Source organism: Hippocampus guttulatus, chromosome 18 (genome assembly GCF_054856545.1).
Source record: "Hippocampus guttulatus isolate MCC_2025c chromosome 18, RoL_Hgut_1.0, whole genome shotgun sequence".
Lineage (NCBI taxonomy): Eukaryota > Metazoa > Chordata > Actinopteri > Syngnathiformes > Syngnathidae > Hippocampus > Hippocampus guttulatus.
In genome coordinates this window covers 10157505-10183715 of record NC_141278.1, presented here as the reverse complement: position 1 = coordinate 10183715, position 26211 = coordinate 10157505, and the positions used below count along the sequence as shown (strand labels likewise).

Below are 26211 nucleotides of genomic sequence, written 5' to 3'. Positions count from 1 at the left end.
TGTACTGTACGATACTTGAGATAATTGTGGTGGCCATTTCAGTAAATTGAGCTCCTCTTTTGTGAGACTTAAGGTAATGTCAAATGACACTCCGGATGAAGGCTGCATGTGTGTTCTTCCCAAGCAGGATTCGTTCAACTCTGTCAATAATGGCCCGGCACAAATTAATCGGTAAGGCACGTGTTAATCATCATTTTATGAATTTTAAAAAAACCTCCACATTGTGATTATGTTTGAAGTCATTTATCGGCCCTGAGCTAATGCCAAGTCTCCGCTCCAATGGCACGTACTACATGGTTTCAAAATAAACTAGCTTGATTGAATCATCGCATTTACTTTTCGCAAGGAGAAATCTCAAGTAGATTTAGTTAAATAATGATGCTCAAATCTCGTGGTTGTGCAACTTTTTACACTAAGTGCCAGAAAACATAATTCCAAGTAGTTCCAACCATCATGACGAACGTCAAAATGCAGTAATGTAGTAGTTATATGTGTTATATGGGTTAAAAACAAGTCAGAGGTTGTATTCCGAAGGAGTCGATATAGTCATACTGGGAACCAGTTTGAACAACTCTGCGTTTTTATTTTTAGGGAAGAAAATGTACTTAAATACTGAACCAATGCAAAAGTATTGCCAATTAAATTGCAGCAAAACGGACATAAATAAATAAATCTGAATCTATTTATATTATTTGGACATTTTGTGCACCGTCAACTGAACCAATGCAAAAGTATTGCCAATTAAATTGCAGCAAAACGGACATAAATAAATAAATCTGAATCTATTTATATTACGGTATTTGGACATTTTGTGCACCGTCAGTTTGAGATGTTCTGTTTTTGAATAAAGGGATGTAAATAAATGTATTTGTTTCTTTCAGTAGTGTCATTGAATTTAAAAAAAAAACATATCGATTATTGAAATAGTAGTTAGTTGCAGCCCTACAGTAAATAAATGACTCATTTTCAAACCAGATAATGCCCCTATGTTATAATTTTGTGTCCAAAAATCAGATATTGGCGTGAACCTAACAGACCCTGTGTTCCATGGGCTCTACAGAGGCAAGCGCAAGCACCAAGGTGAGAGCGTTTTCCTCCGTCCGTCACGTCGAAGGCTTGGCTTCCACTTGATGCCGCGTTCTGTTCCCGCAGACGACTTCCGTGATGTCATCGACAGAGCCGTCGACGCGGGCGTCCAAAAGGTGATGCGCTTCTCGCTCGGCGGTGGCATAGATGACGTTGGGTTGGTGGGTTTTCTAAACCCATGGGTCCTCTTGTGGTCAAACTTTTTTTTTTTTTTTTGAAGTTGCCGCAGTTGACCCAGGGTAGAGGACATTTGCAATTGCAAAGATGCTTAAAAAACAGAAACCACCAGAAAAGGATATGTGTGGCGCAGATAAGCAGAGTCCAAAAAACAACCCAAAAAAAAACCTTAATCGAGGATGGGGCCAAATGCACAAAATTGACAGATCTCTTCTGTCGCGGTGAGGGCAGCCAGGCCAGGGACGACACGGTTCCGAGCAGCAGCACGGCCACAGCAGGTAAAGCAGCATTGTCTGCTGTTAACACGGCGCTATCGTCATCTCAGATTTGAGAATAGGGGTGTCACAACAATTGACACTACCGGTAATCCGAACGTGACCGAACCTGGAGCCGCTCCAGCCACTTTGTGTGGGCACAACCACAGTTGACGCCCATAAGCATGACACATCATGTGTCTTTCTCCGGTCAGTTGTCATGGGAACAAGACGTAAATATTAGCGGAATCTTGATAATGCAAATGCTCAGATAAAATAAACGACTCGTGAAATGTAACCACTGGGTAAATGCGATGGTGTGTCTGGTGTGCAGTTTGTGATCACCGGAGGAAGCCTGGAAGACAGCGAGGAGGCCGTCAAACTGGCCCACAGCAGAGGTAAGCGTGGCGACTGCCGCAGACCTTTTTTAGGGGGGGAGTTTTACTTAGAGTGATTTTTTTTTTCCTGGGCCGAGCGCAGACAGCTTCTATTGCACGGTGGGTTGCCATCCAACCCGCTGCGGCCAATTCGAGGAGGGCGCCGGCCCCTCCGAGTATCTGGCCCGCCTCCAGCGTCTGGCGGCGGACAACCGAACCAAGGTGGTCGCCATCGGAGAGTGCGGACTAGGCAAGTCGGTGGCCACAAGTTTGTCAGGAAACGTTTGGTCAATGGCTTGAATTGAGTTTGTTGTTTTTGTAGATTTTGACCGGTTGGAATTTTGCCCCAAAGAGACGCAACTCAAGTAAGTGCAGGACATGTCCCCCCCACCCCCATATTTCTTATACTGTTTGTTGTCTGTCATGTGTCACAGATACTTTGAGATGCAGTTTGATCTGGCTGAGGAGAGCAAGCTTCCCATGTTCCTCCACTGCCGCAACTCCCATCAGGACTTCGTGGGTGAGTCACAAGGTCCGCTCCAGTCACGTCTCGCACGATCTGACCGCCTTCTTGGGTTGCAGACATCTTGAGGAAGAATCGAGACCGATGCGTAGGAGGCGTGGTGAGTGAATGTTTCTTCAAGGGTGAGATGTGTGGCACTGACTATCTTGGATTTCAATGAAAAGAAAACTGAATCCTCCATCAAGCATCTCCAGTTGGTCCAAAATGCTGCTGCTCGCCTCTTGACTAGTACTCGTAAGAGGGAGCACACAACTCCTACAACGTCCCTTCACTGGCTCCCTGTACATTTTGGAGTTCTATTCTTTGGCTTTTGACTCAGCATGAGATGCTGTTTAGCTTTTATGTTACTAATTTGTTTTAACTGTTGTATGTACATAGATTTTTTTTTTTTGCTCCATGTCCAGCACTTTCTATGCAGCGGTGGTTGTTTTAAAGTGAAATATAAATACAGTTGAGGTGAGTTGAGTTGCAATCAAACCTTTGGATTTGCTCGCTGTTCACCTTCAAATCCCTTCATCAGGTCCACTCGTTCGATGGGACCGCGGAGGAGGCTGCCGCCCTTATCGAGCTGGACCTCTACATCGGGATCAACGGATGGTGAGAGCCAGGAGGCATGTCTGCAACGAGCCACGTGCTTTTAGAAAACACATGCACGGGTGACTGTAATTGAATCATTTGTTCAGTATTTGCCCTCGTCATATACTGCCGACCACTTCGTTGTGGTACAGTATAAGGAAGCCAAATCGTGGTCCAAAAGACCACCTGCTGCTAACGAGACCTTCCATTTCAGTTCCCTGAAAAGCGAGGCCAACATCGAAGCCGTGAAGCGCATTCCCACCGAGCGACTGATGATAGAAACCGGTGAGTTGTCTCGAGTGGAGCGGACGCTGTTGCGGACATCTTGGTTTGACGTTGTTTCAATGGCCGCCAGATGCTCCGTGGTGCGGCATCAAGAGCACACACGCCGGCTTCAAATACGTCAAGACCACCTTCCCCACAAAGAAGAAATGGGAGGCGGGGCACTGCCTGAAGGACAGGAACGAGCCCTGTCACATCATGTGAGTATGGGGCTGCGGGTGGGCGACTCGTCACGTGACTTGGGTTCCGACACTTAAGTTGGTAAATTTAGGATTTGGGGCTGGCGTGGCTAAAACTAGCCAAAGGCTCGACTCGGCTTCACAGACGTACATCATAACCTGTACCGCTCATGCCGCCTTACTCACCATCGTGAGAAGTCAAGCTAGCAGCGGCCATCTTGCGTTGCCACTGTCTAAACTCGAGTTACTTGGATACATTGATTTCTCCATGGCATTTCACATTATTTTCTGTTTCTACAGCGAAAATGCCAGTGTGTGGCACACGTTCATACTAATAAGTCTTGGAGAAGCACTAAACCAGGGGTGTCAAACTCATTTCACATTGTGGGCCACATACGGATACGGTAGATGTCAAGTGGGCTGAACCATCAACATGAAACCATACTGTGCTATGAATCACCAAAATACCATCTCTTTCCTTTGTTTTGGTCTCAAGAAGCATTGATTTGGCGCTTTCATATCATTTCATATCTCTGTGACAGACTGAGACTGCTGTTTTCTTCCCTGATCAAAACAATGTTGTCTTCTACTTTGATCAAAACAGTGTGCCCCCTAGCGGATAATCCACGAATTACATGTTATTTAAAAGATTCATTCTATGTCTTTAATGCATTTTTTTCACTTTTAAATGGTCCTGCGGGCCGGATCGAACCTCCTTGGGGGCCGGTTCCGGCCCGCGGGCCGTGTTTGACACCCCTGCACTAAACGCACACAGAGACTTTGTCGGGACCATTACAAAGGCTGAAAGTTGAAGGTCAAGACTTGAGACTTACTTGCGACGTGGACGTTATGTGACTCGTTGCCGCGATTTGACCCATTGAGTTGTCTCGTACAGACAAGTTCTGGAGGTGATGGCCGCAGCAAGGGAGGAGGACCCCTCGGAGCTTTCCAGCAGGATCTTCGACAACACCAACAGGGTCTTCTTCTCTTCTAGTGGATGATCGGAAGCTGAGATGAACACAATGCAATGACATAAATCGTGGAACGGAGACCAGACATTGTTGAATAAATGATCAATGACATAAAACATTGTCAAGCAGCACCGGACCCGCCAAGATGCTCTTCACTGGATCCGATGGGGAGACATCTAGTCCGGCAGCATACATAGTGGTACAGTGAGCGCTCAATATACTCATCTAAAATTCTAAGGTGCCAAATTTTTGTGCTGTTGCTGCCGCCATCTAATGGCAGTGTATCAGCTGTGTATCGGAGCGTCATTTGTAGAGTTGATGAGTGGGAACACTCGTGGCCGATATGTGCCTTGACATTGACTGGTCACTAGTCCGTTGTCTCCATGTGTCGTAATTTTACCTCTCCATCAGTCCAGTGTTCGTATTTATGTGCCTTATGACCAGTCAATGTGCCCTGACGTTGGCGACCACTCCGTCGTTTGTCACTATGCGCCGTGACACCGGCACAGCGAACCCCACCGTTGTTCTGGAATCCGTAAATTCCATCTCGGCTGCAAGCCTAATGACGGTAAGCGCTATAGAAAAGGGATGGAAATGAGTGGACCTTACAAAATAAGATAAACGATGAGTTCTTTGTTTTAGTATGATATCTAATACTTGATTTTAAATGTTTAAAATGTTTTTTTTTCACGTGCTCTCCGAATGACATGGCTCACCTGTCTTCAAAAAAAAAAAATCTAAACGTGAGTTTTCAAGAAATGCATTTATAGAAACTGTAGGGGGGTGTCAGTAGTTTCACAAAATCACAAAGTTAGTTTTTGGGGTTTTTTTTTTTTTTTTAAACATTTATCTTGCTCAAAGCGCAGTCACAGACAGGTGTCCTAGGACAGGGTGATACCGATCCCAAAGCCAAACACGGCACACAGCGTCATAGCCAGCGGCAGCGAGATCCCCCAGCAGGTATCTCGGAGCTTCCTCCTGGCCGACGACCACGGGATGGCCTTGGGGGCCCCGACGTTGGCGCCGGAATGCTCCGCCACGGCCTTCAGCCTGTCCGACAGCGAGCACAGGTTGTTGCGGACCTCCTCCCACTCCTGGCGCATGGTGGCCACGCTTTGCGCTTCCTGGCGGAGCCTCTTGGACTCCTGGCGGACAACCTTCATGTCTCTTTGCAGCATGTTGAGCACTTCTTGACGGAGGGTATCCATGTCCCTCTGGGTCTGCTCGCGGATCTCCTGGCGTAGGGCGTCCGCGTCTGCCAAGTTGGGGCCCAGAGCTTTCTGCACCTCCTGGCGAAGGGTCCTGGCTTCCTGGCGGACCGTCTTGGCATCTCGATGCGTTTGGCCAACGGCGTTGTGCACTTCTTGGCGGAGGGTCTCCAAATCTCTCTGGTTCTGGGCGGCCACCTCTTGGATGACCTGACGGAGGATCTCCATCTCTGAGATTCTCTCCAGGTTGACGCAGGCTTCCATGCTACGAACCTTACGGTCTTAAGGTGTAGTATGATTGGCGGTGCGCACTGTTGGAAAGCGGCGGCGGGTTTTCCAAGCTTTGGGGTGTCTCTTTTTGACAGCCCCGCAAAGAATGCCAACATCTTTTTGGTGTCGCGGGACTAAAGTCTACACAGATGATGAGCAGCTGTGTGATGTCATATCAGAGACACGCCCGTCCCTGTTGTCATGGCAAGGCGATCGCAACTCTGCCTACCCGTGCTTATTGCCAAGGCCCGACGAGGTGCGACTTTGCAGACCCCCCATGCAGAGCCCGCTACGTCTTGTGACGCCTGTAAATCGCATACCTGTCAACTCATACGGTTTAGCCATAGTTGATACGGATTTTGTGGTGAATCTTCCATATATGGCCGTATCGCACAAATCATACGGATTCTGAAAATTTCCGCCCCACCCCCACCCTGACAGGCAGCTCCGTTTGCTCTTGCCCAGAACGGTGCTCGTCTACTCGAATGCTTTCATTTCCGGAATACAACTCTGAACACAGTAATGCCACTAAGTAGAATGATGATTAGACATTAACCAGACATTGTATTATGGAGATCTACAATAAATATCATTGAAAATTTCGTGGGTTTTTTTCTGTGCCGTTATTTTGACATCCATCCTGAGGATCTCATGGAGAGACCACATCACCAACGAGGAGGTGATGAAGAGGGCAGGAGTGGCTGAACTGTCAGACATTGTCTCTGAAAGGAGAAGGAAAATGATCGGCCACGTACTCCGGCTGCCAAGAGAGAGACCGGCAAGTGTGGCCATGGACTGGATGCCAGAGGGTGGAAAGAGGAAGAGAGGTAGGCCAAAGAAGACGTGGAGACAAACTGCCAAAGAAGACCTCAGTGAGATGGGTGTCAGCTGGCATGGAGCAAGAAAGGTCGCCAGTGACCGGAACAAATGGAGGAGGCTTGTCGCCCAATGTTCCAAATAGGAGCGGGCGGAACTAACTAACTAACTAACTATTTTGACATAAAATGCTTTGGTATGTTATAAGGATTTTTTGCTCTTTATAAGGATTTTTTTGTTAGTTTATACAGGTTGGCGCTCCGAAAAGCTGACAGGTATGAAATCGTCACCGACGACTGTGTGTGGTGGACTCATTTCTCGCTCTCTGCTCACTGTAATAGTGTGGGCCGAGTTAATTGACACCGTTCTACAAGTGGTCTTTTTTTTCCAGTGTTGTCACATGAAAAGAATGTAATTAAAGATATTTACAAAAATATGAGGAGTGTACTCACCCTTGGGTGAGATAGTGTAACTCTCCCTGCTGTACAAGGTTTGTCTCTCATTTGAGATGTATCACTTCAATTTAGTGCCTTGGCATTGCAGCAAGTGCAATATGCAAATTACTGCCACACCTCAAAACCACACTCACTGAGAATATCATGAACTCTACCACCCCCCCCCCACACAAAAAAAAATATATGACGCGTGTCTTTGTTCAGACCTGCGCGAGCGTGCTCGCGCCGCCAGATGGCGCCTTGACGCGCACTGGAAATCTAGGTTAAAGCGCGCGTGCACGACGAGGGGAAGCATCTGCCCACCCGCACGCACGCATACGCGCGTGCTCGTGGGCAGGCAGGCAGGCAGGCAGGACGCCGCCTCCAACCCGTCAGACAACAGACGAACCGAGAAGAACGAGACGAAGCTGAAGAAGAAACGGAGCGAGCGAGCGAGCATGAAGAAGAGCAACCACGCAGGACCGGTAGGAACGCACACGTGAATCGCGCGCGTGCGCCACACATTCATCCCTCCATCATTACTAAACATCCATTCCTAAGTTCGGACCTTCATCTCTCCTCCATCGTCTCCATCCCTCGTGTGCTCCCGAGTCCCTTGCCTGGCCACTTCATCGGCTACAACAGCAAACCTCCGAGGAAGAGTTCGTCATGTCCTGAATATTTAGTTGCGAATAATAATGGCATTTTTTTTTCGCGCAGCTCCGGGACATCTCTAAGAGGCGAGCATCATCTTAATATATATATATAGATTTATTTATTTTTTTACAACAATATCAATATAATCAAATTACAGGAGCTCAATCCATAGTGTACCTAATATACATACAGTATATAAAAAATATATGGACATTTATATAGCTGTTTCACAAAATCTGAAGCTCTAACAAAGTGAGCGTGCACAGACAGACACACACACACACATTAATATACATATCCACACATTGCGAGCACACATCATCAGTGTGTGTGTGTGTGTGTGTGTGTGTGTGTGCGCGCACAGGGGCCCCAGGACCCGGCCCATTCGGGTGCTCCACCTCCACCTGATAAGCTCGGTTGGCTGAGGAAGTTCTGCGGCCGCGGGATCTTCAGGGAGCTTTGGAGGAGTCGCTACGTGGTCCTCAGAGGAGAACACTTGTTCATATCAGAGAAGGAGGTCAGAATGACGAGCATCACACGCGCATGTGTGTGTGTGTGTGTGCCACACGCACGCATGCTCACAGGCAGATATGCATACACAGGCACTGAAACACACGCGAGCACAGGTACAGTGCATACGCACGCATGCACACACCACATACAAAGGTGCATCTCCACAAAATATTGCACACACCTAAACACCCATACAAACATGCGCACCCCCCAACCCAACACAGTCACTCACATGCAGTCACATGCGCACGGTCAAACAGGAAGACACTAAAACAGACATGCAGTCAGATACAAACATAGAAAAACACGCAGAGTCGTATCGAAACACATGCACGCTGGCAAACGCGCATGCACAAACCCAAAGACGCGGGCTGCCGGCTGAGCAGTCAACACGTGCGACTGAATCAAAGATCATGTGACACCACCGAGCCTGCAGCTGATACACACTGATGAGCATTCGTTCGCAAAGACATGGATGCCTGCGCAAATGCACACAAATTTACACACGCGCGCGATCGCAAAGACGCAGTTAGTCATTTCCAGGCTGAGATTTCAAATGAATGATGCTTTGAACGCGCGCATTAACCATCACCGCGCAATCATGTGTCGGCTCTGCGTTAGGGTCAAAGGACTGTTATTAGTGCCGCACTAACGAGCTGAGAGGCATTGAGGCGTTATTATCAATCCCTCTCGCCGTTTCCCATTAAGAGCTAAAGAACATGTGCGCCTAACGAGAGGCACGCGCCCAAGCTCGTGTGTTCTGTGTGAAGCGCCGGCCAGTATCGTGTCGATCACATATCGACACACTTATTGACTCGTTTGTACCGCCGCCTTCTTACGTAACAGTTGTCTGCACTGAGCGCTCGCGCAGGTCATGTGGTTCTGCACATGCGACCAGTATGGCTTCAATTTCCAAAGGCAATGGCGTCACAACAGCTGCGTGTCTGGATGCAGTGCCAGAGATTTTCAGTAATGCACACGAAGGGGAAGAATTTCCGCAATTTGAGTGAACGTGTTTCAATATTGCACGAGAGCGTCGTGGTCTTCTGTGAGCGTTGCCTTGTTTTACCTTCTCAGGTGAGGGATGAGCGTAAATCTCAGGAAGTCTTGGACCTGGCTGACTACGAGCGCTCGGAAGAGTTGAGGAAGGCCAAGAGTCGCAGCAAGAAGAACCACAGCCGCTTCACACTCATCCGATGCCGACGGCGCGGCAACACGGTCGGTTCAACGCCTCCTGCCCATTCCGTCATCACTGCGCGGGTCTTTTATACAATGCACCTAGACAGTTCGAGGAAGGAAAAAAAATCCCTGTCACACTTGTCCGGTAGTAGGCGAGTGATGAAAGATTCCGAATGCACATAACTGCGATCAGAATCATTCATCAGTCAACACCATATCAAGATTTTGATGCAGTAGCCATTTTGGGATTTCCAAATCCAATCAAAGTGACTTGAGGACGGACCGAGTTCGTTCCTGAACCCTTTCGGGGACAGCAGTCGCTACAGTGGACAGCTTCTCATGTTATCAGATTACAGGGTGCACGAAAGGGTTAAAATATATGATCTATTGATTAGCGACTACATTTGGAATCATCCATTCATTTGGAATCATCCATTCATCCCTTACTCCCGAATCGGTACAAAGGGGTTTTATATAACGGACTAATTTTATTTTTTTTCCAGCGCTGTGATTCAACTCATCAATTTGTCTACAACTCACTACGCATTCATTCATTCATTTTCCGATCTGCTTATCCTCACAAGGGTCGTGGGGGGCGGGGGGGCGGAGCCTATCCCAGCTGTCTTCGGGCAGTAGGCGGGGGGCACCCTGAACTGGTTGGCAGCCAATCGCAGGGCACACAGAAAGACACAACCATTCACGCTCACACTCGCACCAAGGGACAATTTAGAGTGTTCAATCAGCCTGCCGTGAATGTTTTTTTTTGGAACGTGGGAGGAAAATGGAGTACCCGGAGAAAACCCACGTATGGGAACATCCAAACTCCACACAGGGAGGCCGGACCTGGAATTGAACCCGATACCTCTGCACTGTGAGGTCGACGTGCTAACCACTGGACCACCGGGCCACCCACTCACTACACAGTGGATAGGAAATTATTCCCAGCACAGCCCACATGTCATCGTCTGTGATGTCATTTCCTGTAATGTCATGATGCAATTGAAGTGTGGAAGAGTTTCGGATCCTGGGCGTGGGATTTTTTTTTTTTAGATTATTTTAGGACAGTTTATGGAAGTAGTTTTTCAGGGCGAGGAGGATTTCAGGGTAAGAGGTGTTTTGGGAAGTAGGTGGGCTCAGGACGAGGAGTCGTTTCGGAATTTGGCATCTTTATGAGGCGGAGACATTTCGGGGGAAGGTTTTGAATCGTGTCGGCATGGCTTCAGGAACGAAAAGGTTTTGAGGTGGAATCATTTCAGGATGTGGGATGCTTTGGGCTGAGGGTGTTGGGGGGCCGGCGTCAGGATGTGTTGCAGCTTTTGGATGATGTCACCCTGAGGATTTGGGCCACTTTGCATTTGGTTTTATTCGGGTGCTGGAAAAGCTTCCGAAGTGCAGCAGCGGGACTCTTTGGCGTGTTTTAGTGATGTCACAGGACGCGCAAAGAGATTTACTTCATCCCCGCCTGAAAGTCGCTACGTCGTCATTGGTGGATTTTCTCCGGCATCCCTCTGGTGAGCGGTGGGCTGAATTTAATGCCAACGATGACTCTGCCTCAGCCGTTCTGACTGGCTGAGCTTGGGGCTTGTTTTTTTTCCCCTCCATGTAAAAAGATTTAATCCACAGAATCCCATTAGTGTGTCACAGGACGAGTCGGAGCGGAATAATCTGACGGTGTTAGCATTGGTGTTAGTACACAGCCCCGCTGCTATCTTCATCCTCATCTTCACCGCAGTGATCTCATCTTCCAGCATGGACGGCGTGTAAAAAGATGCGATATCCCTTCCCTTGAGAGTGATGGACACTCGCATGCTCACATACGGGGGGGCACAATCGTCATCGCGACGTCTTCAGGTGATGAGCCGGACATATCGTCCGTCCTCTTTCAGGTTCCCAACCTTCTCTTCCTGGCCGTCAGTCCCGAGGAGAAAGAGTCATGGATCACCGCTCTCAATGTCGCCATCGCCAAGGCCAAAAATAGAGTTTTGGACCAGGTCAGCAACTCGACGCAGTCACTCATCCAAATGTTCTTTTTTTTTTTCTTTTTTTTTAACTCACGTTAGCATGTCCACAACTCCGCATAGCCACACAACCAAATTTGAAATTCCCGCATGTGAAATGTCAATTAACATCCAAATGTCCACATCTCCTCATGGCAACAAGTCCAGAGATGTCCGCATGTCCACTCCTGAAAATGTCAACAAAAATCCATCCTGGAACTCAATAAATCCACATTAACGTTGCAACGCTTAAATGTCTACACAATCACATTTTGATGTCCGTATGCACACGTGACCGCACTCCCACGTGTGTCCGAGAACACGTCATCAAACGTCCTTTTGGTCATATTTGCGTACATCCACACAAGCATGTCCCCGTGTCCAAATGTCCACAAGTACACGGCCGCCTCTCCCTCCAAACGACCAGCTGGCCACACGTCCAAGCCGTCCTGAATCACATACTTTGGTCCTCATGCGCGCATGTCTAAATGTCCGGCGCTCATGTTTTAAATGACCGTACAAGTATGTTCATGTGAGCAACACCGTGGAAACGAGTCCTTCGAATCCACTGGATTTGAACATGTACAGCACTTGCACGTGATTCCAACGTGGGAAACGGACATCATTTTCGACCTCCAGAGGGGGAAATTAATGAATTAGTTGTGACTTTGAACACGTCCTCATCTCTTTATTCCCCCCCCCCCCTCACACATCCGCTTGCATGTAGGTGACCATGGAGGAGGATGTGTTGGTGCATCCCACCCGAGACCGAGCCAAGATCCCGCAAGGACGCCGTCTTCCCACCCGGGGACACTTGATGACCGTGGTATGGCGCCCTCAAGTGGTCTGCAGCATCTGACTTGTGTTTTCTCATCTGTCATCTCCTTTTGGACGTCCAGGCCTCCTCGTCCTGTCACGGCATGCTGGCCCTCGATCTAGTGGCCGAGGAGGAGGGCTTCTCAGAATGTGACGGCACCTCCTGGGAGAGCGTGTTCCACGTGGGCTCCAATGGGCGGGCGGCAACGGCGGCGGCCGGAGGCGGCGGACGTCAGCGTTCGGGGACGGACGTGTCCAAACTGCGAGTACGAACCAAGGAACCCAAAGTGAAGACGGGAAGTCTGCCCAGAGGAAGCGAGCGTTCCTGGGGGAAATATTCCCACCTGGAAAACTCCAAGGTGCACAAGAGCCAACAGCTGCAGGTAAGGAGATCGAACGCATCATGGAAGGACGTGTTGATGTGAGTGTGCGTCTTCTTTCAGGTCCTTCAAAAACATTCCAGAACCCCTCAGCCTGGGAAGCGGAACAGCATCGTGGGGCGGAGCCGCTGCGCATCCATGGATGAAGTCCTCTCCTCCAGGTGGACACAAAGGCTGGAAATGACTGCCCATCACTATCTAGGTCACGGGTGTCAAAGCCAAGGCCCGGGGGCCAGATCCGGCCCGCCACATCATTTTATGTGGCCCGCGAAAGCAAATCGTATGCATCAACTTCCATGATACTTGCTCAAATCTATACCGAAATCCTTTTGTTACCCAGTTTACACTCACTTGAACAATAGTTGAAGAAACAACAAACAAATAGTTGTCTGATATCAAAACTCGTCATCCGTCTTTTTTATTTTTTTTTAATAATACGATGCGATGATTAAACATTTCTTCGGTCGTAACGGCCCTGCGAGGGAAGACATAACTCCAAAGTGTACCGCGACAAAAATGAGTTTAACATCCCTGATCTTGGTATTGGATGAATCGTTTTGGCTCAACTATATAGTCCACGGCGGCCCCAGTGGTCCAGTGGTTAGCGCATCGACCTCACAATGCAGAGGTGCAAGCTTTGAATCCGGCTCCGGCCTTCCTGTGTGGAGTTTGCATGTTCTCCCTGTGCTTGCGTGGGTTTTCTGCGGGTCCACCGGTTTCCTCCCACATTCCGGGCTTTAGATCTTACCACTAGTTCAGGGTGTCCCCCGCCTACTGCCCAAAGACAGCTGGGATAGGCTCCAGCACCCCGCCCCCCCCGCGACCCTTGTGAGGATAAGCGGTTCAGAAAATGAATGAATTAATATATAGTCCACCATCTAGAGGTCAGTGAATGCAATTACAGATTTACAGACAGAGATTTTTTTTAGGAACCATCCCAGTCCACTAAATGCCTCTTCTCGTCATTGACAGACCGGCGATGATTCGCTCCGAGTTGCGTTGGGCTCTCAGCCGACGTCCTGCAGAAGAGGAGGGCGGAGCCTCGGTGCAGCCCGTGGGTCAACTGCAGTCTCTCATCGCCCAGAAAATGCAACGGGCGCAGGAACTGCTCGAGGAACTACGACTGCAGGTTAACGCTCTTCTTTTTTTCGCCTTAGCATTAGTCAGTTTTGCTAATCCCGTTGACCAAGCCCGCTGGGTCATTGTGCTGATCAGCATTGCGCCATTCTCAATGACGAACCTCATTGGCAAGGTTGACCAGTCCTCCCGACTGGCCTTGCGGAGTAGTTGTGCTAACTAGCCATGTTGACTAGTCCCATGAAATCTTTTTGCTGGCTCATACTACTGACTCATCATCTTCTCTTATTGACTAGTCGCGTTGACTAGTTTGGTTCCCCATGTGACTCCACGAGGGTACATGTCTTGTGACAGGAGCTGCAGAAGGCCAAGGCTGAGCGAGAAAGAGGAGGAAGCGCAGCGTTTGGGAAGGGGGTGGAGTCTCCTCATCTTCATCACCTCAGGGGCGGAGACTCGCCTCATTCCAGGTGCCGTGCAGACACGCATGACTCCCTATGACGCCAACTTGGGTGAACTTGTGTTTTTATGCGTCCTCAGGTCATCTTTGTCTCCTCGTAGCCGTAGTGGCGATTCTCCTGGCCCCCGACGTAAGGACTCGCCCCGACTGAGAAGTCGCGAATCTCCACGCTGCAAAGCCCACAAGAATCGTTCCCGGGACGTCGATTCCCCTCGCTCCCGAGGCTCGCGGTCTTCCGCTTGTCCAAGCGACTCCCCTCGTTTGATTGACTCGCCGGACCCCTCCTCAGAGGCGCTCCGTCTTACCGAATCGCCGCCGATCACCCTAGGACCAGACAGCGGCGCCGTGGATATGCCGGCCAAGCCGTCGACATGTCCACACCGCGGTGACGATTCGTCCTGCGAAGGTCACAAAAAATTCAAGAGCTTATCAGAATCGTCAGACACCTGTCAGACCAAAACGCCCCAAAAACCGAAGCAGGACGAGGTGGAGCTCCAGAAGAGGTGTGCTGAGGCAGAGCGCCTCCTAGTGGAGGCCATGTGTTCCTGGCAGGAGGCACGGGAAGTGCTGCAGGAGGTAAAAGAGCTGCAGAGTCACACGTTGCGACGCCAGCGCAGGAGAACCTACGAGAAGATGACGCCAACCACGCCCGCCTCACCCGAGGGTGCGGCAGACGTCGACACGGACAAAGTGGCGACGTCGCCTGAGGACGAGTCCGAGTCGCCCTGAACCCAACTTTATCCTTCTCAGGAATTTTCCACTTTTATACCACCTTGCAGGGCATGTGTGTTTTTTCAACCAGCACTTATCACGTAACTCCACGGAAGCACATCTGACTCAACTTGATTCCAGGCGACTCGACGTCAACGCCAACATGACTCGAGGTGCCCCCCGTTTGATTCCATGTGATTGCATGTTACTCCATTTGACACCGTCTGACCACGTGACTCCACCGGACACCTTATGATTCCACTTGATGCCATCTTTCTGAATCAACTTGATTCTACGTGACTCCACATGACCCAAAGTAACTCCACTTGACTCCATTTGATTCCACGTGACTCCATATGACTCTGCGGGAGTCCAATGTGACTTCCCGTTATTCCACCCGTCTGCACAAAGTACGAGTCCGAGTCGCCCCGACTCTTCCTCCTCAGGAATCTTCCACTTTGGAGGGCACGGCTGCCCTTCTCTAACCAGCAGAAAAAAACAATGGGTCATCAATGCGATGATTTGCTGCTGCAGCACTTTTCAACACGTTTTCAACTCGGGTGGGGTTTGTTTGTTTTTTTCCGAGCAGACTTTTCTAGCTGAAAATAGCTTGTGGCTTCCTATGAAGTCTCGCAGTCGAGCATGTGTTTGACAACCAGCAATAAGAAGCAACAAAAATGGCTTCCATAGATGACACGAGATGGTTATTTGATGCTTTGGATGAAACTTGCTGGGCTGACTTTTTTTTCCAAGTCACCGAGCAGGTTTTTTTTTTTAATGCTCTTACAATGATGAAGTCATCAGCAATAACGTCATCAGCGATGACGATGTCATCAACAACTTTCAAACTTGAACGTTTGAATTCTCAAGGAATTTTTCAAAAGTCTGCAATACGCCAAGTTTAAAAAAAACCAGCACAAAGACAATAATTGTATTTTTTTTTTAAAGGTCTGGTTTTAATTTGTTTTGAAATAATCATTTGACAACATTGACTTTTAAATGTTCGTGTTTGTTGTGTTCATTCTGGAGGAAAATTGACCTCCCTTTAAGTCCTCTTTTTATTGATATTGTCATGACTATCATCCTAATGTTTTTTAGCTGATTCAATGTGACAGTGAAGCCTTGAATGATATTTGTCATGTTGCCGCTTGTGTCAAAAAGCACAAACACGCGAGCACGAGCACACACGCACACACACACAGCGATCTGCCTGACCATTATGGGATGTCAGAAGAAGGCTGGCTGCACTGACAATCTCAAACAGGAAGTAGGGATTAAAATTAAAAAACAAAACGACTGTACACATGCACACACACACTTCCTGTTTGTTACTTCCTGTTGAAAGCGCACCTGTAATAAAAGTCATCAAATCAAAACCAAATGCGGTCACGTCGTTCAAACGCAAACACTCGCAGTCAAAAATGTACATACGTTCAAACTCGGTTCACGCACTCACACATTCACAATTTTATACTCCACCCTAACCCCCATTCACACACTTTCACTGACTCGCACTCTCTCATGTGCGCTCACAAGACTTGAATACACGTACATGACCCCAAAAAAATGATTTCATGCAACGGCAGCAACGCTTGGGAGGCTCACACACACGCACGCACGCACGCGTGCAGCGCACACAGGTCAGTGAGCTGTAATAAAGAGCGGGGCAGCAGATGTAGGGCAGACGAGCAACATCGCTCCATTACACATCCGACACAGGCGTGCGTGTCATTACACATTCATGTATGCACATTTCGTTACGGCTCATCTGCAGCCGCACGTGCTGACGCCTTAAAGGACAATTCAAGTCATCACCTCTCTCGCCTGATCTTCACCCTCATCTTCCTCAACCTTTTCTTGAGCTGCTGTCAATCTCGGCAGGGGTCAATCATCCTGATGTCTTGCTCGTGTGGCCAATGGCAGCTGGAGGGGGGAAAAAAAGCATAAGAGACCGCAAAAAATCGATAAATTCAAGTTGGCCTCCGAAATTCAAGTTGGCCTCCGATCAGCACAACAACGGACACAAGAACATTCAGATTTTTAGGATTCCTAATGAGGGTTTTCGAGACAGGGTCAGGTTTTGAAATGAAGGTTTTCAGTAAGGATAAGGGTTTCCAAATTAGGAGGGAGAAAATAATTTCAAGCTTTCAAATAAGTGTTTCAAGGTCATTTTAGGGTTTCAAGGGTGACTTGATTGAATTGATGCCCCAAAAAAGGATCAGGTTTGAAATTGGGGCTTCAAGGCCAGTTTAGGGTTTAAAGAGAGCGTTAGGGTTCCACATTGAGGCCTTAAATACAGATTAGGTTTTCGAATTCAGGTTTCGAACCCATTTCAGGGATTCAAAATGGGATGAGTGTTTCCAATGAAGGTTTGAAATCAGGTGGCGTGGCTGTGAAGACAATCTTGGGGTTGAAATTAGTCTTTCAAGACCATTTTACGGATGCCAATTCAGGCATTAAATGAGAATTTGAAGGCAATTTTAGGGTTTCACGGCTGGGTTATGGTTTCAAATGACAGTTTGACTGGGGGTGGGGGGGACAGCTTTCAGAGTGTTAGCATGCGTGCTAAAGAGATTATTCAGTGACATCAAAACACTCCCAAAAGTTTAAATTATTTACGCTTGGGTGTCATCATCACTCGCATCTTTTATTTAGCCGCACGCGCGCACACACACACAGCCTAATGAGAACAAACTGTAACACTGACCTGGAATACGTGTAGGAGTGTAAGTGTGTGTGGCCTTGTGTGTGTGTGTGTGTGTGTGTGCGTGTGCGTGAGTCAAAGCCCCGGAGCGCGTTATAAACGTCAAATTTCCCTCTTTTCTTTCTGCTTGTTAGCCGGCTAGCAACAGAGCTAAAAATACTTCCTGTTTGTCAGCACCGTGTGACCTCATCACATAACCGTGAGGTCACTGTAATGTCATCAACACAGCCGTGAGTATGCGTGCAGGTTCATGATGGTGTGTGCGTACGTGTACATGTATATGAGTTAGAGTTTTCAAAAATAATCAAAAGCTTTGAGGTCAGAGTAAACATTTAAATAAATGCGCAAACACACACGCACAGAGGTAATGGCAACAAACTTGAAAGACATCCCAACAAAGATGAAAATGTGCTCCTGTCTGTTGTAGAGGGTGACGTCATTCAGCAGATAACAACAAACAGCATATTGAATAATAAATTAGATTAAATTTACTGTCGTTGGCGCGTCACAGCAGAAATAAGAGGACGCCATCTGCTGGACAATAAGTGCACATCATGTGAGTCACTGAAAATTGTCATCGCTTGGCGTAACTATTATGACATCAAAAATTGTCCACTTACCATGAACACTTGCGAAATGACAAGTACGTTCAAAATGAGAGCGATTCTTACGGTACTTGGTTTGGCTAAACGAGGAAGTGCCGCGCACCTTGCAACGCTACCGATTGGTCAAATGCTGCAGTGACACTAAATTGTCGTCACTGATTGGCCGGCTAGTAATCAAGCGGTTGTTCCACATCCTCTTGGGCGGGAAGACACCTGACAAGATTGACAGTCAGCTGGAAAAGGCCGCAAATCAGCCAACGACCTGTCCAGGGTGACGTTAAGTGTTGAACGCGCTCAAGAGCGCCTCCCTGAGGAATTTTCCACTCGCAGTAAAGCCACAGCAGAGTTCAACTAAATGACTTTATTTTCATTTTCTATCAGACCTGAAGAGCGTAAAAACGTATGTACACAAATATTCCATCCTTTTTTTTTTGTAATAAATGTTCAAAGCGGCAAACGCACACCGACACACAAAAACGCACGCGCACACACGCACATTTATTTGGATGTCAGTGAGAGAAACGACAAGGTAAGAACTAAATTAATCGGCCGATCACAAGAAAGCAACCTTATCTTTGTAAAAATCTATAAATATTGCTTTGTCATCAATTCTTTTAAAAATGTTGATTTCCCTTATCCCACAATGTTTTAATAGTGACCGGACTTGAACTTTATTGGAATATTTCACATCACTTGATCCCCCCCCAAAAAAAGAAATCAAACAAACAAAAAAGTCCAAAAAAAAGTCACCGAGCGTGTAAAAAGCTACAATAAAACACACACACACACACACGGAATAATAAGTATAAGAGAAGGGGGAGCTTACAGTGGTCTGCATATTTCTAAAAGGTGGGCGGGGCAGGAGTCATGTGATCATCGGGCTAAAACGGAGGAGGAAGATCCTGATCCACAAACACAAGGAGTCCTGAAGGGGGCGCTCTGAAGTGCACCGACTTTGGTTTGTGTTGGAAAAATAAAAACGAAAAAACAAAAATCAACGTCCTCAACAATCAGATAACTTTTTGTGCTCAAAAAGTCTTTTTCTTTTTGTTTTTAATAATGTGTCCCTTAAAAGTTGGCAATGTCATCACTAATGGGCAAAAGCGAGGATCGATAAACAGTCCCAATTTAGTTGGATGTCTTCAGCAAAAATTCCAGAAGATCCCAAAGCCAACGTGGCCGCCATCTTGCATGTGGCGGAGCCTAGTGGAGTTCAGCTGGGTTGCGGACAAACAGGAAGTAGGGTTGCAAAGTGATGGCAAATTGCGAATTTAGAAAGTTTTCAAGGGGATTAACAGATTCAGCAAAGCAGAATGATTTTTTTTTTAATGTACGCAATTGAGGGTTGGCTCAATATGCACTCCATATTTGTTTAGATTAGATTAGATATCCTTTATTTGTGGCGCCAACTTTGCAAATTCACAGATTCAGCAAGGTCTCCCCCCCTAAATTTATCGTCCATCGTTAGTTTAGAAGCTCTTATTTGTTGTTTCGATGCTCAGGCCACATGTCATACTAAAAAGATGCACAGATTTTGTCTATTAAAAAATCTAATCTAATCAAACTTGGGTGTCGACCCTCATTTTTCATTGAAAAGGCTTGTTAGCGATTTATCACCGCTTACTCCAGAATCGGGGGTGTTGTTTCTCCCCCCACAAAGCAATTTCTAACTTGTCCATCGGGTCATAAATTGATAGGCAATTGGAAAGCTATTTGCGGACACACCTCACCTCCCACCCCTGACAATAAGAAACACTTACAGGCTAAAATATATTTGAGCTTAATGCTGACTCCAACAAGTTACTACAATTAGCGGGAGACAGGGTCCCAACCTTGCTACTAAGAGCGAAATGCTTTGCAATTGCCTAATGATGCCACAAGATAGCTTCAACATTGCTTTGGACTGAACAGGGGGAAAAAAACAACATTTCTTGCCAACCATTCGGTGAATTTGTCAATCTGTTGTGGTGGGTGGAGGGGACTTGGATCACTGTACTTTAACGATTGCTTTCAATTTTTTTTTTTTTTTTAAGATTGGCCGTTGCGCACCCACCCAAAAAACAAATAAAACGGAAAAGCAAGCAATCAAACAATTCAAATCCCAGTTAATTCCCATGAAAAGTTTCAAATTTGGATTATTTCCAGAGAAATGCTTTCCCCTTTGCAACCCCATTCGAAGGAGGTGGGCAGAGCTAGAAGGGGCGACATCTAGCGTAGGACGGGAAACGCACGCACACGGGCAACGACAGCACGGCTAGTTGTCCTCGTCGTCTTCGTCGTCCTCGCTGTCGTCCTCCACGTCTCTCTTCCTCTTCTGTCCCTGAGTGTCCGCTCGCTCGTCTGCGCGACCACAGGCAGAGTGATTGGGGTGACAAGGTTATTGATTGATTGACAGGCCTGGACCTATGCCTCGACGAGGCAGTCCACTCACCTTCCTCTTCCTCCTCCTCACCATAGTCCTCCTCGTCATCGTCTTCGTCCTCCTCCTGAGCACAAGTGCGCATTGGTCAAGGCATGCGTGTGCACAATTGAACACGCGTGCACACACTAAGACGTCCAGACGCAGGAGGTCACTACTGGGGAGTCTACGTCACCGTGACCATGTCGACCACCAGAGCTTTTACCACCAATACTTTGACCGATCAAGACTTGACTGGGGAGGGGCGAGTCCCCATACCAAGTCTTTGTATTGGTCTTATGGAGGCAAAATAAAAGTCGAATAAAATCTGACACTGGGTATGACCTCCTCACCAATAGTTGGCGCTACACCGCAGCCTTTTGACACGTCACCAAATCATGCATGTCGGCAAGAGAGAAAGGTCCTAATTCCCGATCTGTCATTGCATTAGTTGAAATTGGATGTAGCAAAAGTACTGGTGATATCAGTACTCGCCTTCAGTGAATACTCAAGAGTATTAATAACGCTGTGCGGATCAGTTGAGTAAAACAGAAAAAGCTCAAAAGTTTGAAATTGGGTATCGCCTGGAAAAAAGTAGTGTTGAACATCTTTGCTTTTAACGATCATTACTTTTACGATTCATACTTTGAGAACGAATACTTCGATTTTCCCAGTCAATACTTATTCAACACATGAAGGGCTACTTTTTTTCCCCTTTGAAATAAATACTAACACGAACAACAATTACCATCAATACATTTTAGTACCCCCCCAAAACATCCTTATTTGGCAGTAAATGTACAATCGCTACTCTCGATACTTTTACAAGGTCTACTTTTACTTTCAGTGCATCTGACTTGTCATAGTTGAGCTCAGGGGTCAAAGGTCCAAGGCGGCAGAGAAAACTTCCTGAGGGAACCAATCCGGATTGAGTTGAGGACTAGAGGAGCCTCATTGGCTGTGGCTCCCCGGGGGCGGGTTTTACCCCAATGATTGGCACCTTGTGAGCCAATGTGGAGCCTGCAAGTCACGTAAAGGTTTCAGAAATGGTGCTAAATCAACTCAAAGAAATACCAAGACTGTGTTTTCAGATTCTTTTGCTTGCTTTCCTCCCTTTGTAGTGATTTTGATTTGGTGACTAGGGAGTGATTCTGAAGGCAGCCCCTGAGTCCCGTTCTCTGCCGCCTGAGCACAGGTGCATGCTGGGGGAGGGGGGCGTCCAAGCCGCGGGCCCGACGCCAGCGTTGCCCACCTGATGCGTGGCCCTCTTCCCACGAACGCTCAGCCCCACCTCTCCTCCCTCCGAGCCGTCCTCGTCGTCGTCTTCGTCGTCCTCGTCATCGTAGTCGCCGGTCGGCCCTGCCCCGTCCTCGCCGTCCTCATCTGCGACACAAACAAAAGGCTTTGAGTTCCCCAGACGTTTGCAACGGAGTGCAGCGTGGCTTACCTTCTTCGTCGGCCTCCGAATCGGGCGCCTCGTTCTCCTCCTGGTCGAAGCCGTCCAGGTAGGTGACCTGAGGCAGGAGCTCGAACACACTGTCGCGGTAATCCTCCAGCGACGTGATCTCGCAGTTCAACAGGTCCAGACTCTGAAGGCTCTTCAGGTTTTGCTGCAAAAAAAGTTGCATTTTGGCATCGTAGGTAAGTCCCGGTTGAGAGTGACACATTTCCAGTGTCGTATCAAGTTCTGTGACAACATACTGGATCGCACTGAGCTCAAGTGGAAGAGATGAAACTTCATAAACCGCAAGAAGGGGAGGTGCAAAATATGCAATTCAACATCAGTTAACTTCGGACATCCCGTAATTAATCGCAAATAAAAGTTTTTAATGGAATGAAATCTATACGTACATATACGCGTGCGTGCGTACAGACATACAGACGGACAGACAGACGTACGGACGTACAGACAGACAGACGTACAGACAGACAGACGTACAGACAGACAGACGTACGGACAGACGTACGTACAGACAGACAGACGTACGTACAGACAGACGTACGTACAGACAGACGTACGGACAGACAGACAGACGTACCGACAGACAGACAGACGTACCGACAGACGTACCGACAGACGTACAGACAGACAGACGTACGGACAGACGTACGTACAGACAGACGTACGTACAGACAGACGTACGTACAGACAGACGTACGTACAGACAGACGTACGGACAGACAGACAGACGTACCGACAGACAGACGTACCGACAGACAGACAGACGTACCGACAGACGTACAGACAGACAGACAGATGTACCGACAGACGTACCGACAGACAGATAGATAGATAGATAGATAGATAGATAGATAGATAGATAGATAGATAGATAGATAGATAGATAGATAGATAGATAGATAGAATAACTAATAAGACAACACTAAAATGGCAACCAACAATGGAATTTGATGGGTGTGCACTGACCAGGGCCTCCAGGTTGCTCAGCTCCTTAATCTTGTTGCTGCTAAGGTTGAGGTAGATCAGGTTGGGACATTTTTCCGACAAGGTCTCAAAAGAACCCGACAGGTTGTTTTCGCACAGCTCCAGCTGACAGAGACAGATCGAGAGAGAGAGAGAAAGAGAGAGAGGGGAAAAAAACCAGTGAGAAAAACAACAATCAAGAATTCCGGCCTACTTCAGGATGAGGACAGTTGGGCGCGACGCGGACACAAGTCATGTGATGTGCATGTCACCTTGCGCAGTTTGGGCAGGGATGGCAGTTTGGCCAGTGAATTTAGACCCACGTTGATCATACTGAGGACCTCCAGCTCGACAAACTTGTCTGACAGACCTTCCACTTCGCCACTCACCGAGGGGCTGTTGTCCACCAACATCTCGGCCACCTGAAAAAAACAAACACAGTATCCTTTAATGTCTGGACAATTTGTGCCATATATTTACAACAGACAGACATACTCCAGTTCAATTCATTATTCCCCTGCTTCTGGTGTGCCCACCTTGACCACCAGGGGGCAGTATGACACATTCATACACACCTAAACAAGGAAGATTAACATCATTACAGTACACTACATTTCGGTGGTATACAGCTTTTTTTATTTCTGTATTTCTAATTGCACAATGGTATGGGCTGAATGACGTTTGAGTACTGATACTGTCCGTCTGTGTATTTGTTATGTCTGTATTTTATCGATGTCAAAAGTGAAACCTCAAAAGAAATTACACTGGTCCACAAATGTTCACATTTTTTTTAATGAGAGATGCAAATAAACTTTTGTAAATTATTATTTAATCTGATTCCAAAGGCAGCTTGTTTTTTATCTAGCACATCAGGTTTTTATAACAGTAATTATGAATTAAGGAGTTAGTTTCAGCAACGGGTGGATTTGTTTCCTCGAACGTCGGAGGTATAAATTACAGGGCACGGTAAAAATCTGTATTGTGCAAGCTTTTATAGATAAATAACAGGAAATATCTCGAAAAACAGATGTGGTTGAAGGGAAAAAAAAGGAAACCTTTTTTAAAATCAGCGTCAAATATATATACTGTATGTAGGGACCGAATGCCAATTCCAATCAGAATTTGCTGTTGGCCAGTGTTTCGGAATTTGATATTCCATTGTTGCAGCTCTGCTAATAATGATTACAGCCACACAATTTTTGTCATAAACTAACTGCTTTGTCATTTGTATTTGGCGTTGCTGCTGCTGGATGCGTGCGGGTGCACGAGTGTTCCAGGCCCGCACACAAGAACCACCAGCAGTGTTGACTCGTACGCGCACGTGCTGCCGGTGACTTCCCCACTAGTGTGTGTGCGAGCGTGCACGGGCCATGTTATCTTGGACTTGCATAACCACGCCGAGCGCGCACGCGCACCACACAAAATGTCTCCCCCATAAAAGAGGACGACGCCACGCGGAGGTCGCCGACCGAACCGAGCCAGTGGGCCAACAGGCGAACGTTGGGCCGCTCACGAGTCGTGAGTCACGACTCGCTCGCAAAAGCTCGGCGACGCCACCGAGAGGCTCGAAGCTCAACTAATGTGCTAGCGGCACTTTTGTCGGTCGGAAGTGGAGCGCGTTAATCCGCCATCGACGAGTAACGTCCCTCCATTTTGAGGCGCTACCGTCGTCACGTTAGCCGCCCGAGGGGGGAAGCACAGGATTGTCCTCGTTACAGTAGTTAGGGCTCGGTCGTCGCGTTTCTGGCAAGCTACGGTGCCGTAGCTCGTCGTAGTCCTTTTTTGTATAGCCCGTGCGTCGAATAAAACTACATTTTGGGACTCGAGCGGCGTCACTCGCCCGAGTATCAAAATGTCGTGAAACGAAGGCTTGCCTCCTTGGCCTCGCCTCGCGCGCCCAAATGGCCACGCACGTCCCGAAAGGTCACTACAATAATGTGCTCCGGGATCGACTTTTTTCAGCTCTTAGGTCGACGACATGCACACAAATGTTCGCCTCCAACCAACTCGAAAATGTCGTCGTGGTGCTTGACGCGCAGTGTTTCCGTGAGGGAACCCCGCGCTCCAAAAGATAACAAATGTTGATGTTGCATTTTTTTAAACAAATAAACTGCTGCCACTGCTATCAGCGAGTGATTAAAAGTTGTTGCTTAAAGAGCCATCTTGTCGGTGTTGAGGCAAAGGACGAACGAGCGGCTTGGGGGTGAAGGAGGAGGGGCGGGCGTATGGCCGGCTGACCGGACCGAGGGGAACCGAGCCGCCGCCGCCGTTTCCATTCACCCAGGGTCCCGCTTCACCGCCGTTGCGGTACTTCTACGACGTTCGAGCTGACCGCACGCGAGGCCAAGTGTGTGAAAGCAAAGTTGGCGGGCGCGCTGCGGTCTTCTCGAAGCGCAGCGCAGCGGGCAGCTCGTTGGATCGGCTCCCCCTCGCCTCGCTCATCCTCCCCAAGTGGCTCAATGGTGCCCACTCACCTCTGCCGGGTCTCGGTTCCGCAGCTCCAATATGATCCTCTTCTTCATGTCCATTGTGAAATATGTAGTCGGCGACGAGGGAGCAGTCGGGCGGTGTAGTGAGAGGAAAGTCCCCGGGACAAGAGCGTCGCCTGCGCGTCTCTGATGGCCACAGTTTGTTCGCTGATCCTCCATGATACCTCGCGTCCTGCCCCCTCCGCCGCGGGCCCGCCCTTTGCGACACCTGATTGGCTGCCTTTCTCCAGCGCGACGCCCATTGGACAGGAGATGTGTCAGTTGAGGCTGATCTGCCATAATCCAAAGAGCGGGGAGGCCTCGTCCCAAACGGACTGGCTGCGTAGACCTCGTGGGGACGCTTGTTGTTTGCTCATCAAATTACCGCTCTGGTGCCTTATAACGCCCAAATTGGAGCCGACTTGAAGGGAAATGTCTTCAAACTCGAGGACATGCAGGGAAAGACCCATTTATGTCATTACACTCGATAGAAGAGATGACAAATTGGAAGGGGGCGGGACTAAAATGGCGCTCGCTCGGCTTCTTTCTCGGATTGGGTGAAGGAGCCATCAGTCTAACTCAAGCTCAGCCTGCATGAATTTACGGATCTTGTCAAATTAAATTGCTCCAAAAAGTACTTAAACATAGGCACTGCGGTGATTACGTTAACA

The 26211-nt window shown here is 48.0% G+C and overlaps 3 protein-coding genes and 1 long non-coding RNA gene across 6 annotated transcripts; 2 read left to right on the top strand and 2 right to left on the bottom strand.

The window, feature by feature from the left end:
- The first annotated feature begins 66 nt into the window (after positions 1-66).
- Positions 67-4556, top strand: tatdn1 (TatD DNase domain containing 1). Its single transcript, XM_086136322.1, has 12 exons — positions 67-171; positions 1015-1080; positions 1153-1202; positions 1852-1915; positions 1998-2144; positions 2217-2259; positions 2329-2414; positions 2477-2517; positions 2938-3014; positions 3208-3278; positions 3349-3475; positions 4350-4556. Exons 1-12 carry the CDS (start codon positions 84-86, stop codon positions 4453-4455), a joined length of 966 nt encoding a protein of 321 aa, XP_085992448.1. The 5' UTR covers positions 67-83; the 3' UTR covers positions 4456-4556.
- Positions 2138-17807, bottom strand: LOC147191156 (uncharacterized). The gene is made up of 6 exons (XR_015103667.1): positions 17648-17807; positions 16756-16863; positions 7722-9601; positions 4288-4462; positions 2896-3034; positions 2138-2480 (listed from the first exon to the last, which is right to left on the bottom strand). It is a non-coding gene; the product is annotated as an uncharacterized LOC147191156 (long non-coding RNA).
- plekho1a (pleckstrin homology domain containing O1a) lies at positions 7507-15869 on the top strand. 2 transcript variants are annotated; one of them, XM_086136321.1, is made up of 10 exons: positions 7507-7638; positions 8175-8327; positions 9401-9541; positions 11389-11493; positions 12227-12325; positions 12399-12698; positions 12759-12856; positions 13668-13824; positions 14127-14239; positions 14310-15869. In XM_086136321.1, the coding sequence occupies exons 1-10, from the start codon at positions 7612-7614 to the stop codon at positions 14956-14958; spliced, it is 1842 nt and encodes a 613-aa protein (XP_085992447.1). In that variant the 5' UTR covers positions 7507-7611; the 3' UTR covers positions 14959-15869. The 2 variants fall into 2 exon arrangements, with proteins under 2 accessions (XP_085992447.1, XP_085992446.1); XM_086136320.1 differs by lacking the exons at positions 7507-7638; positions 8175-8327 and having other exon boundaries at positions 9212-9541.
- Positions 17808-18595: 788 nt separating the features above from the next.
- anp32e (acidic (leucine-rich) nuclear phosphoprotein 32 family, member E) lies at positions 18596-25749 on the bottom strand. 2 transcript variants are annotated; one of them, XM_086136125.1, is made up of 7 exons: positions 25547-25749; positions 23345-23494; positions 23076-23198; positions 22095-22257; positions 21939-22030; positions 20681-20735; positions 18596-20589 (listed from the first exon to the last, which is right to left on the bottom strand). In XM_086136125.1, exons 1-7 carry the CDS (start codon positions 25718-25720, stop codon positions 20504-20506), a joined length of 843 nt encoding a protein of 280 aa, XP_085992251.1. In that variant the 5' UTR covers positions 25721-25749; the 3' UTR covers positions 18596-20503. The 2 variants fall into 2 exon arrangements, with proteins under 2 accessions (XP_085992251.1, XP_085992250.1); XM_086136124.1 differs by having other exon boundaries at positions 21900-22030; positions 25547-25748.
- Between the last annotated feature and the right edge of the window lie 462 nt (positions 25750-26211).